General features: G+C 36.9%; 1 protein-coding gene across 6 annotated transcripts in view; it reads right to left on the bottom strand.

Annotated features, from left to right (window-relative positions):
- LOC126248748 (CLIP-associating protein 1-A) overlaps window positions 1-12237 on the bottom strand; it is a 275249-nt gene extending 263012 nt beyond the window's left edge. For 3 of the 6 annotated variants that reach the window (XM_049950080.1, XM_049950084.1, XM_049950085.1), the window contains exons 1-4: window positions 10968-12237; window positions 8647-8709; window positions 3080-3290; window positions 841-946 (exon numbers count right to left, since the gene is read on the bottom strand). In XM_049950080.1, coding sequence (XP_049806037.1) covers window positions 841-946; window positions 3080-3265 — 292 coding nt within the window. In that variant the 5' untranslated portion in view covers window positions 3266-3290; window positions 8647-8709; window positions 10968-12237. The remainder of the gene's footprint in view (window positions 1-840; window positions 947-3079; window positions 3291-8646; window positions 8710-10967) is intronic. The other 3 variants (XM_049950082.1, XM_049950081.1, XM_049950083.1) reach the window with 3 other exon arrangements.
- Window positions 12238-12812: the final 575 nt, after the last annotated feature.

The following is a 12812-nucleotide window of genomic DNA, read 5'->3' as shown; positions in this document are numbered from 1 at the left end:
GTATTACTCCGAAAAAGCATTTGTAGGACACACTCTTGTCCTGTTCATATAGTATAATGTGCAGCATGTTAGCATCTAAGGCAGGGAGTTGAGCCACACCCAGATTGAATCGGCCTGAGTGTCGTTTTTAGGTGGTTTCCCATGCTTATTTAGGCAAATGCAGGCATAGTTCCCAAATTCTGCCTTAGTGAACACGAGACACAAACAGTTAAAATACGATAACACAAAAAACAAAGTCTAGATAATTCAAATACAAATGGCGCACATGAACTCCATGTCATAGTTTAAACTGACAAGTGGGGCGACAGGAAGTACATCTGGCAATGAGGTTACACAATAAAATACAATTAGTGAAATTCTGCACAAGTGTACCCTTCACTAGAGGGGATAAATGATATGGAAAAGTAATGGCCCACTCTTCATACCTCTAAACACCCATCTCCCCATCTTTTAGTTGTTCCTGCTGAACTTTCTCTTACCGAATTGTGACTCATCAATTTCCTCTACAATACCATATCAATTAAATTTTTCATTCTGCTAGAAACCAATTGCAGCATAAATGTCTCAGCAGAAGTACCTACAACCAACACTGTTTTGTTTCAGTACAACTACCTAACTACATATGATGCCATTTCTGAGCACACGCCTTCCCCCACATACACAACCACTGAGCAGTAAACAGCTCAGAAGGCTCGATTTAAGAGAACTGATATCCCCACAAACAATTTGCAAATAATATCCAATAGTTCCAATTTTGGAGCTCAAAATGCAGCATCCCTTTCACACATACAACACTAAGTAACATTTTCACTAAGCCAAATTTAAAATCTGATGCCTTACCTAGTCTGTCAACTACAGGAGATATTACCATTTGCAAATACGGTTTGAAATCTGTACCCATTCGGTCAGCAAAGTTGGTCAAAACATCAATTGAGTTCTGTGACACCTGTAAAATATAAAATGAAAATTAATGGGAGGAACAAAAAGTAACCACATAGCTGAAGTGTTGATAGGCACATAAACAAGGGTGAAAATGCTGTTGACCACACAATATAAAATCTTATAAAGTGCATACTGTGATTGCGCAGGCTTGCCAAGTGTGATAATTCTTGGTAGTCTCCTTGGGATACAAAAATCAACACGACTCAATATTTCAGGAAGCCATCTGTCTGCTGTGTTCAGGAGGTATGTGCTGCCTTTTAACTAAATTTATTGTACTTATCACTTTCATCTCATTGGCCAAATTATTATACAATTTCATCCCTGATAAAAAATGCTGTTTTCAGTTTTTTGATAAACAAATCAAACAATGGAAAATCCAAGATGAAATGTACAATTGCCTGAGACTGAAGTTTTGTGTGTGTGTGTGTGGGGGGGGAGGGGGGGGGACATTTGCGTGAGTGTGTGTTTATCGTCTAATTTTGACGAAGGCCTTACTGGCCGAAAGCTGTATTTGTGACTGTCTTTTTGTTGTGCCTATCTACAACTCAGAATTTCCGCTATATGGTGAGATATACTAATTTTTTTTCCTTAAATGCGCCCCAGACTGTTCGATGAAATCACTCGGTACAGTGGAGATGCCTTTTTTAAAAAAAATATTTCCTCAGAATGAGCTTATTAGTAACTAATTACTATTTTTGGGCCTTTTCTTATTGTTTTGACAGAATTACGTCCATTTTTTGTGTACTTCATTCCCAGAAAACACTGAATTGAGTGTACATAAGAACAAAAAATCGCCAAAAGGTACTGACTGTTACCAAAAGCGTATAACATGACAGTGGCATTCTCTGTGCCAGTATCTCCATTTGATAACTCTAAACCAACTGACAGTCAATATTCATCATAACAACTTTGTGTTTGCTACACAAGCTATAGATTTATTGTTAACACTTAATGTGGCAGTTGGTTCCCTCCTCCAGCTTAAATTCATGTTACCTTTTCCCCTTACGTTCAATGTTAATTTAATAATACTGTCAAACTGTATGTCTCTTTGCAGTTTCACTGGCCTTCACAACAAGAAGTGCCAGTGCCTTTATCAGTGACTTCAATGTTACAGTTATCAACAAAGAAACATTTTCCTCCATGCCTTATCCTGTTTGGAAAGTCAGTTAAAAGGTGTCCACACTGCCACTAGGTGAGCAGTACACACACAAAATGATTATTTCTCATGGAGTCAAGCTTGGTCAGTTCAATGGCTCACATTTCAAAATGGTTGAGTGAAAGCATTACTATTTATTGTGAGCAGTCGAATTGCTGGATAAAACTAATCTATAATCAGGCACAGCATCAACTGGTAATAACTGTTCAAAGCAATCACAACGCCATACTGGCTAACACGACATCACCTATCATTGGCCATCGAACAAAAAAAGTTATGCTTTCATTAGTTTACCAGGGATGCACGTGCAGAATGCCACACAAAATGCCTTTTTTAACAGCTACAGTACAGAATGCAGCATCTTCACTGCTCTCATGCAATCACCCATTGAACCACAGTGGTTCCAAGCATTAGTTCAGTTGAGCAATTAAGGTACCATTTTTTTGCAACAATGTTGGAGGGATTCAGATATGAGGCAACACAATACATGGATCCTGGTCTATTTTTAGGTTGGCAGCAGTCACATGTGCAAGGCATTGTCTTGCATCTTCAATGGTTTCTACTGATTTTCATTGAAAAAAAACAGTTTATGATGGTTGCTGCCAAAAATTACTTTGAAACCATAATGGAACAAGATAAAGTACAAATTTGGAATGTAAGGGATGTACCAATTCTACGATAAATATTCTAAAGAATTTTAAACAACAAGCTACATTTTCATCCAATAAGTATCCAAATATGTCTGAGAACTACTGTCAGTCTCTGTTGACAAACTCCAGTCTATGGACAGCTATGAAAACAAATTGGTTCAATATTAGCCCATCTTTTGGCACCATGTTGAGTTGAAACATTAACTAACTGAATGTTTTATCTAGGGAAGATAATGTACAATTTTATGTATCTAACTCATCACTTTTGTAACAACAGTATAAATGCTTAGTGAATATTTATTACTACCTCTTGTAAAAATATTTAATTTACCTTACTATTGCTTGACTGCATCCAGGGTACCATTGCATCCATGAAAAGGCCGATGTCTTCACATTCTAAACTGTTTTCTGGGTTTGATAAGTAGGCTAGTAAGTTATTTGTAATAGTTAGTTTTACTTTTGTATCTGAGGTATCTAACATTTTATTAAAGTCATCTAAGGATTTTGGAGCAGCCATTTTCTTGGATTTCTTTCTTTAGAACCTGCAACAAAATTAGTAATGTGTCATCTATTTCAATTCTGGAAGAAAAATATGATTTACCAAATTCAACTTTTAATATGAAAAAAAATAAGCTGCAAAAAACATGTACAGTTAAGAAGAAAATCAACAACCTCCAAACATAAAACTTCTGTTCACAATTCAATCGATGTAAGTAAACTCACTACATACATTGTATTTTAATTTCAGATCTCTCTAGTCTGGTATTTTTAGGCTTGCTTGGTCACTGACTGGACAAACTATACAACATCCCATTTACAATACAACAAAAGATTTTAATATGAAAATAACAGAACTTCCACACCCTACTGTATTTTCATGCCCTGTTGGTTCCTTTTTTTTCTTTTTCTGATTGAAGTAGGGCGCTGCATTCTGCAATTAAGATGGGGGCAAGTGTAGCGAACAATATTCATTATTTCATTAAAAAAAGCTAATACTACACATCTTATGTTTGAAGAGAAACTAATTGGTCTAGTTTAAACCTACTGATTCCAACAATTAATTCCTGTTACATAACACACACTTAACATGAAGTTTGGGAGACATTAATCAGAAATTTGAAGTGGTCATTACCAGAGATTAAGAAGCTCTATAGAAACAGAAAGGGTTTGGTTGGTTACCTGCAGTACTGCAAAATCAATACATCAGTACCGCAGCATAGTGACACTGAGTGCGTGAGAATCCCCCCCCCACACACACACACACACACAACAGATGAGCCAAAACATTATGACCACCTGCTTAATAGCTTGTTTGTCCATGTCTAAAATGAAATGCATCATTGATTCTGCGTATCAGGGACCCCAACTGTTTGTTGGTAGACTAGTGGAAGTATGTGGCATTAGATGTCTACATGCAGATCGTGTAGTTCGTGTAAATAACGGGACGCTGATCTGTCTATGCAGTGATGCTACCTGATAATGACCCAGATGGGTTCCGTAGCATTACGCTAGGCAAATGTGGTCGCCAAGACATCAATGTGAGTTCACCATAATTCCATAATTTCCTCAAACCACTGTAGCACAGTTCTGGCTCCGAGACATGGACAAGTATACTGCTGAAAGATGACATCACCATTGGGGAAGGCATCCTGCATGAAGGGATGCAGGTGGTTACAACTGTCACTGTGTCTTCAATTACTACCACAGATCCAATGCAAGAGCAGGAGAAAGTCTCCCATAGCATAATACTGCTCCCACCAGCCTGCACCCGTGGCACGCTGTACATTTCAAGCCACTGTTTACCTCAATGAAGGCATTTGTGGAGACAACCAGTTAGCTAGTGCAGCAAAAATGTGGTTCACCTGAAGAGCTGATATGTTTCCATTGATCAAGAGTCCAATCCCTGTGTCTCGTGCCCACTGCAAACGTAATTGACGATGTCATCGGGTCAACATGTGAACACATAGGGGTGGTCTGCTGCGGAGCTCCGTGTCCAACAATGTACGCTGAATGGTGTGCTCCAAAACAGTTGTGTGTAGACCAACATTGAGCTCTTTTGGTAGGGATGCCTCAGATCACAATCTATCCTACTTTACAGAACAGACAAGTCTCCGAATCGCACATTCTGTGAAGAATCATTGACATCCAACCATTTAGCATCTAGTGGTAGTTTGACTGTCCTTCTCCCTCTTTCCATAGATGCTCACGACGGTAGCACATGAACATTCAACCAGTTTCTCCACTTTGGAGATACTCATTCACAGGCTCTGCATAATAATAATAATTTGCCCTTTTTCAAAGCTGCTTACCTCAATGTATTTCCTCATTTGCAGCTCACATCTTCACTACGGTGATCCCCAGTCTGTGTCTGCTCTCCTTACATACTTTTGTTACCGTGCCATGTGCCTTCAACGGCACCAAGCGGCATCCAACATCACAGTGGGCAGAGATCATAATGTTGTGGCTTATCAGTGTGTGTATGTGTGGGGGGGATGATCTCAGATCAATACCGAATAGCTAAAGAATTATTTGCAAACCAAAATTAGATAAGCTTGTTAGACGAGGTTATGTGGATATAAAATAATGAAGCTACAGCCACAAACTGCTTGCAGTTCATTCCTAAATTTAAGAGCAATGTGGGCAAGTTGTCTGATAAATTTCTGTTGTGTCAGTTTGCCTTTTACTGAGATACCTAAATGCTGAGGCTTGCATATCTTGCTGTCACACTGCTCAACATATTCCTTGCACTGTGACAAAAAAAATTTTCCATACCGTCTGCAGCAACCCAGCATACCATACACAACTTCTCAATTACGTTCAGTGGTGAACTGTCAACAGCAACCAACAATTAAGCAGTGTTATTCATAAAAGTGATTCACAGAATTGAATCGTATGTTCTTGGTTGTTTGAGCTTGATGGAAAAGGGTGTGTGGTATAAAAATAATCAAGCTTCAGATAAAAAAAAAACTTCTTTCAGTTGACTCAAAAATTTTCTCCACGTGTGATTTTAATTGTCATACCAGATGCAGAAGTACTGATACAGGCCACATTATTTAATGATAGAAATGGCTGATAATATAGAAATTATTTCTCCTGCTTTCTGCATTTCAGAAACTAAAAGATTCAAAGTCTCAAGTTTTAACATGTCTAGCTATAACCCATACGACAACTGAAGATTCTCGGTAGTTTAAATGGGCTTTGAATGGTCGCTTTGCAAGTCTGCAAATGTAAAATGATTTTGTTTATGTTTTTATGGCAATGTCTCTGTGCTGGCACAGTCGAAGTTGGAGCAACCATTTGTAACTTGGGGCTGAGAGATGGAAACAGCATTGGTAGCTATCGGAGATCTTGTCTGGAGCATAGAACTGTACTTTGAAGACTGAATTCCTCCCTCCAGTTAATGTTCTTTTAACAAGAGATGTGATGGCATCACTTAAAAAAAAAAACTCAAATCTGCATTATAAAATGCATAAACAAGCTCACTTTCAGAAGTTAAATTTCCCACAATTCACATCATTACCTTCTGCATGCCTGTACCAAGTAACTTGTCCATTTTTGCTATTAACAGTTCTTAACAGTATATAATTAACTTTCCCTCTCATCTAGGCATACATACTATGTATAAACAAGTGTAATTTTTGTGGTTACTACCCCATAAGTCAACGGAGGTACACAATCATACGATTAATCAACGTGCTAAATTACATTGACACTGCTGGAGTTGGTATTTGAGCTTAACTACACATCTATAAGATGTTATAAATAACGCTCTTTCCTAAGCAGTTTTCGTAACGTGTGAGCAATTATACCAGTAAGTCTCCACAGTATCCCAGTACCACACTTTTCATGCCATGAATCTGTCATGCTAAAAGATTACACCCTCACAGTGGAAAATCCAGGATAGAATAATGACAGATAATAAATGATAGACTGCTACTCACCATATAGCGGAGATGTCAAGTCGGAGACAGCCACAACAAAAAAAACTACTGAACACTTAAGTTATCGGCCAGAAGGCCTTCTTCTGAAATAAGTAAAACACACACACACACACACACACACACGCACACACACACACACACACACACACACACACACACACACACTCTCTCTCTCTCTCTCTCTCTCTCTCTCTCTCTCTCTCTCTCTCTCTCTACTATCTCTGGCTGCTGAGGCCGGACTCATTATATATTTAGTTTCTACTGCAACAATTAGTAGTCCAGTATGGACACTATCCAGATTTTTTACAGGATGCATATTTTCATGGTTTAAAAACAGCTCTCTGTTCATGTTCATCAGCACAAAGTAAATCCAAGAGACCATCACAAACGTTTTATGACAATTTAAATATAATCAGTACTTGACATTTCCCTGAATTCTTGAAAACTCTACTACTTCTATCAGAAAGTAAGGAAGGTTAGGATTTATTATACCACCATGATAAGGTTATTAGAGATTAGAGTTAAGTTTTGATAGCACAAAAATAGGGTTGGGAATTTGTTCTGTCCTTAAAGCATACCATCCCGGTACTGCCTTAATAAAATCAGGGAAATCAAACAAACCTATATCTTGATGGACATACAAGAATTTGAACCAGGCCACTCCTGAATGTGAGACCAATACCTTAACCTTGTTTGGTCCCTCAGTCAGATCTGATTGTGTACTTTTATTTATGAAAGAATAAGTGGCTGGGTAGGTCAGTTCAAAGATCAGAGCAAAGCAAGGGAACACCAAGTCTAGTGATACCGTAGCTATTAAAACATTGTGGTGTTCAAACTGATGTTTGGATTTAGGACAGGTGTATCTTAAAGAAGTGATTCATCAATTCCTATTTTGCCTTCATAACCCTTAGCTAACAACACGGTCAACTGTGTTTAAATACAATATATTAAATCATGTTAATATTCTAAGAATGATCAATAGCTTCTCAAACATATATGTTGGTGCAGTAAAGTCGAACAGCCAGTAAGTGTGACGTCCAGCATACTGAAATCTTCTAGGTACCCAAGGGTTTACAGTGATGTAAAATGACTCACTAGCATTTTTGGCGCATTTAAATGATCCACACAAACAATATGAACTATGCAGTACATAACTGTTAGTACTTTATCCTGGATTTCTTTTTTATATTTAAAAAAAAAAAAAAACAATCAGCTACATAACTCTTCCCAGCAGATTTTATGACTAAGTTCAGTAGCTACTAAAATATATTTTACTTATAAATTTGATGGTGATGTTTATTTCAACAACTATGCCACCCTTTTTATAGCCAAAAATCTGTTTAAAAGTAAAAGTTAATTTCAATGAGTGAAATGATTTGAAAACCTACATCCAAATTGCACTATTTCAATTGCAGTGGAGAAAAATTAGTTGACTGGATGATGGCAAATGCTTCACTATTCTGTGAAAAGAATATCACTTCAAAAACCAGAAATTATTTAATGAACTAATGTTAATTTTAGGTCACCAAATTACTAATCTGAACAAACACTTTTGATGGTATATCATCTTACCTATCTAATAAACACAAATGGAACACTTCCATCCAACAAGATTGCTGAAAGGAATGAGCTCACAAGCAGACATTACTTTATTCTATACAAATGTTTCACCTAAGATTTGAATGCTTCAGCAATGAACATCTCAGGTACCATGACTACCCAGCACAAGTAAATTTTGTAGTGGCTTTAGCTTAAGAAATTACAGTGAGAGATACATTAAATGAAATAGAACCACTCTGCTCTCATTTTTGTTCTTGTCTAACTTTTTATTACTGGTGATAGCACATTAACACACTCACGTAAACAGAAAAAAAGCATCTGCAAATATTAACTATTTCCTTCTTTCAAAAAGTAGTAAATAAATATTTTCATTGCAATGTAATTTCAACTTACTTACCTGTATCAAGTAATTTATTGCACCAGAAATGCAGCTAACCGTGAACTGGATAGATAGCAAGCCCTGAAAATTATTATTATTATGAGAACGTGATTTATGGTACAATACTGACTCATTTTTTACAGCAAACCTGAATCTCAGATTTACTTACATACACAACAATGTAAGTAAGAACAAATATAGATGTGAAATATCGTGACAAACTAAATTATGTTTAGAGCATACAATAGTTAACTCCTAACAAAATTTCTCATCAACATCATTTGGTTGCAGATGACAAGCTACCTTTAATAAATAACACGCAAGTGGTCCTGAAAAACCATGCAAACCGAGTGTGAAGGTATTAACAAAAAGAAACAAATCGTTTGTTTGAAATAAATATCCACATAATTTTGTAATCATTTGGTAAACATGTTCACATTACAGATTAAATAAAACAGAAACCCACTGATAATGGCACAGAGGTGCTGAAACATGTTTGGGAACTTGGAAAAAAAAAGGTGTTTTGCATCCAACAATACTGCACACACCTCTTCAAAGATACTGGAATGCCTATACTCTTTCCAATACACATTCTCTTTAACAATATCATATTCAAGTAACAGTTCAGGCAAATAGACATCCATCTCATTACTACAGAATTTGTAGTAAAACTTCCATAAAACAGCAATGCTTACAGTACTATCAAAATTTTCTGCTAGGCCTATATCAAAAACAACATACAAAGGATATGCCAAATGCTTCATCAGTCTCCATCCACAATATCATTCAAAGGCATACAACTGATAAAACTATGAGGAAAAACAAAAGAAGAAAAAAAATGTACTTCCACAGCCAACTATGGAATATTCATTATACCTTATCACTTTTTATCCACTTTCAGATCTTTACTTAAACTGCAGGAACATTCACCACAAGACACAAAATGACGCAAGTCACACATCAACGTAAGAACACCCTTACTTCTATGCCACAAAAAAATAAATCCAATAGCATGACAGTTTACAAACATGCAGCTAAAATAACATACAACTAAATGGTAACAATTACATAGTGGGGGGAGGGGGGGGGCTTCTACTTTTCATGGTTTGTTTTTATAGCAAAAAATGGGTTAAATATGGCATAAACATAGACATTGGGTTATGCTATAGCTCAATCTGTAACCACAAACTGTATTTGGCATTCATACTTTTTGGCTTTGTCAACTCAAAACTAAATTCTTACCTCCTAACCCAGACCCCAAGCTAAGCCATAGTCACTCTGTCACGACAACCAAAATTTCAGAGAAGGGAGGGGGCACCAACAGCACACTCTAGCCTACACTAGTGGAATGAGGTCATGAAAAAGAGACATACAAATAACTCTACAAATATCAAAACCTTAACCACCATACAAATGGAACAAATTCTTATGTTTGTTTAATACTGTAACTGAAAACCTGATACATTAAATTACATGTTTCTATGATTATTGTGCATATTCTGTGAGCATACAACAATCAAAGAACATGTGTAATGATTATTCACCACTGAACCTCTGACAAAAGAAGCAAATTTGCTATGAGATATAAATAGCATATAAATGATTATCATGTACACACTGAGATGCCACAGCAAACAGAAACTCTCCACAATTAAGTAACTACAATGACAATTTCAGAATGTCTGCAGTAATTTTCTATCCATAGGCTACTGTTAACAAAACTGGGAGGAATCAATTTCATTGTAAAGTAAGCAGCAGTAGTTCATAATATCAGAACACAGGATTACTGTTTTCACTTTTTATTCATGGCACTGTCTATACCGTAAAGCTTACGCAAACAACAATGAGGTTGTTAAGAACTCCTTTGAATTAGAGATTTACATTCAAAGTTATGAGGCCTCAAAATCTGATATACATTCTCCCTTAAACTTTGGCACATGCAAGCACCTGCATGACTGTTAGCAGTGTGCCTGTCTGCTTACAATGACAAAGGTATGTAAACAGACTACTTCTTGAAAACAGAATTCATTAAATATGTTCCATTATTTTTCTGCATCGCAGAATATCAGTTCATGAACGTCTGCACTACAATGACATCACACTAGCACTCATCTGTGGCAATTAACAAGCAGAATTAAACAAGCAATGAAATCACAGAAGCAGACAAATGAATCATGAATAAAGGCCAGGCCATATTTGATTACTGCCACCACTAATAAAGGAACTACTAGGAGTACTATTATATGACCTTTAGGAGTCCCATACTTTTCTATATCAACTGTTGAACAGACAACCCTACTACAAATAATAGTTTACCACAGTTGTGGACCATCACTTACCTTATAGAGAAAGGTGAGACTGAGTGATGGCCCGTTTCTTTTTCCTGCATTTCACACTTTCGCTATTATTTCCATTAGTAGTTATTATAACTTTTTAAACAGTAAATTAATTCTTTTGTGTACAGATGCACTTAAAACATTAATTGGAGAGTTTAGTCAATGACAACTTATACAGAGGTCATACACACAAACTGTATCAACCTGAAAGCTAGCACAGAATTGTTGACAACTTTATCAATCATACTGGGGCAGGGGTGGATTAGCGGTTGGTGTGTTTTTGTTTTTACTTCTCTGACGACAAAGGTAACTGATTTGTTCATAATGCACTGTCCACAATAAACAAAGGGAGAGCAATTTCTACCACAACGATACAAATACATAGAAGGCAGAATCGCTTTATTAATAGCGCGTGAGAGAACAAGAAAAATTCTGTGACATAGCAATCCTAAAAGAACACTTACAGTTTTCGCACCCTGCTTAATCACATGGCTCTTTCGCTTCGTGACGGGCCTCAACTTGGAGCTGCTTTATTAATCGGCACTTAACTAAACCAACATTCATTGGTTTGTCCACATCCCAGCATTTTGCAGAAACGATACACTTAAAGCACAGGTGAATCAGCAGTTGTCATTATTTTGTTTTGTAAAGAATGCCATGCTTCTGCTACTGTTCTAAATGATAGTCTACCATTAGTATCGGTTTCCTTATGTTGTTAAGAAATAATGGTACCGGAACTTTGCGCGTCTCTACTAAAGCAGCCTTGCCGAACAAATGTACACAACTATTCCAAAAGCAATAATAAAACACTGAGGCTTGTGAAGTTACTTTGTGAAATCATCTACACAAAGCTATAAAACTGTTCCACATAGGTAGTGCGGCGGCGTAATAAGTAAACAAACTGCTAGCATCTACCTTCACCTTCGTGGGTGTGTTCCAAAGGAAGGAGTTTTTCGTTTCATAAATATCACAGTGACACTGAAAAAACATACGCTGACGCTGTTCGTGTACAGTTCATCTTCTATATTATGTCCTATTCTGTGACTTAGCGACAATCAATAACAGAAACTAGATATGACAGTTTATATATCGTGCAGTGATAACTTTAGTTATTCGCATCAAATATTGTTTACTTAAATAACCACAAAAACAAAAAAAATCAACTGATTCATCGTTGCACAAAAGGGCAAATCACTGCACTTGAGAAACAACTCATTAACACCACTTCCAAAAACCATAACTCCCACTCTATCATAATGTCACAGCATTAACTCAGTACACTAACGTAATCAAAGATACTAAGTACAGATACACCCAGATCCAGAGTCTCACAGGGTATAGAGCAAAGGCAGTGATCACTGAGCAAGGAGAAAATAAATAAAATCTTTGACCGAGCTCTTGGGTTCGTGCAAAGGCTTTTCCGCACGCAACGATCTACCTGCACAGTACTCACACATCGAATCTGCGCAGAGAAATCGTAGCGGGTGGACAGGAAATGTACAGTAAATGAGATGCGTGTGAAATTGGAATCTCGAGCAAAATTACTGAAATGTGTGGGCATATCACGACTGCGCCGATAAATTGTATCCTGCGAACTGAAAATCGCCGCAAAACGCGTGCGAAACGTTAAGATTCAATATTCCTACATCCGGATACGAATCGTTAGCGTGTCAAAAACATATAAATAAAGTTGTTTCGTGTTTTGAGAGATGTCCAGTGACAGAAATCTAGAAGGAAGAAGAGAATTTATCTGTTAAAGATACTACGCCTAATTTCAAAGCACGCTCTAGGAAAATGCACAAATGAGATAACAGAAAACTCTGCAGAATACATAACTAAAAATGAAGA

Source organism: Schistocerca nitens, chromosome 3, assembly GCF_023898315.1.
Source record: "Schistocerca nitens isolate TAMUIC-IGC-003100 chromosome 3, iqSchNite1.1, whole genome shotgun sequence".
In the NCBI taxonomy this organism is placed as follows: Eukaryota; Metazoa; Arthropoda; class Insecta; order Orthoptera; family Acrididae; genus Schistocerca; species Schistocerca nitens.
Note: the sequence above shows the minus strand (reverse complement) of the source record. Positions and strands in the feature narration are given on the sequence as shown.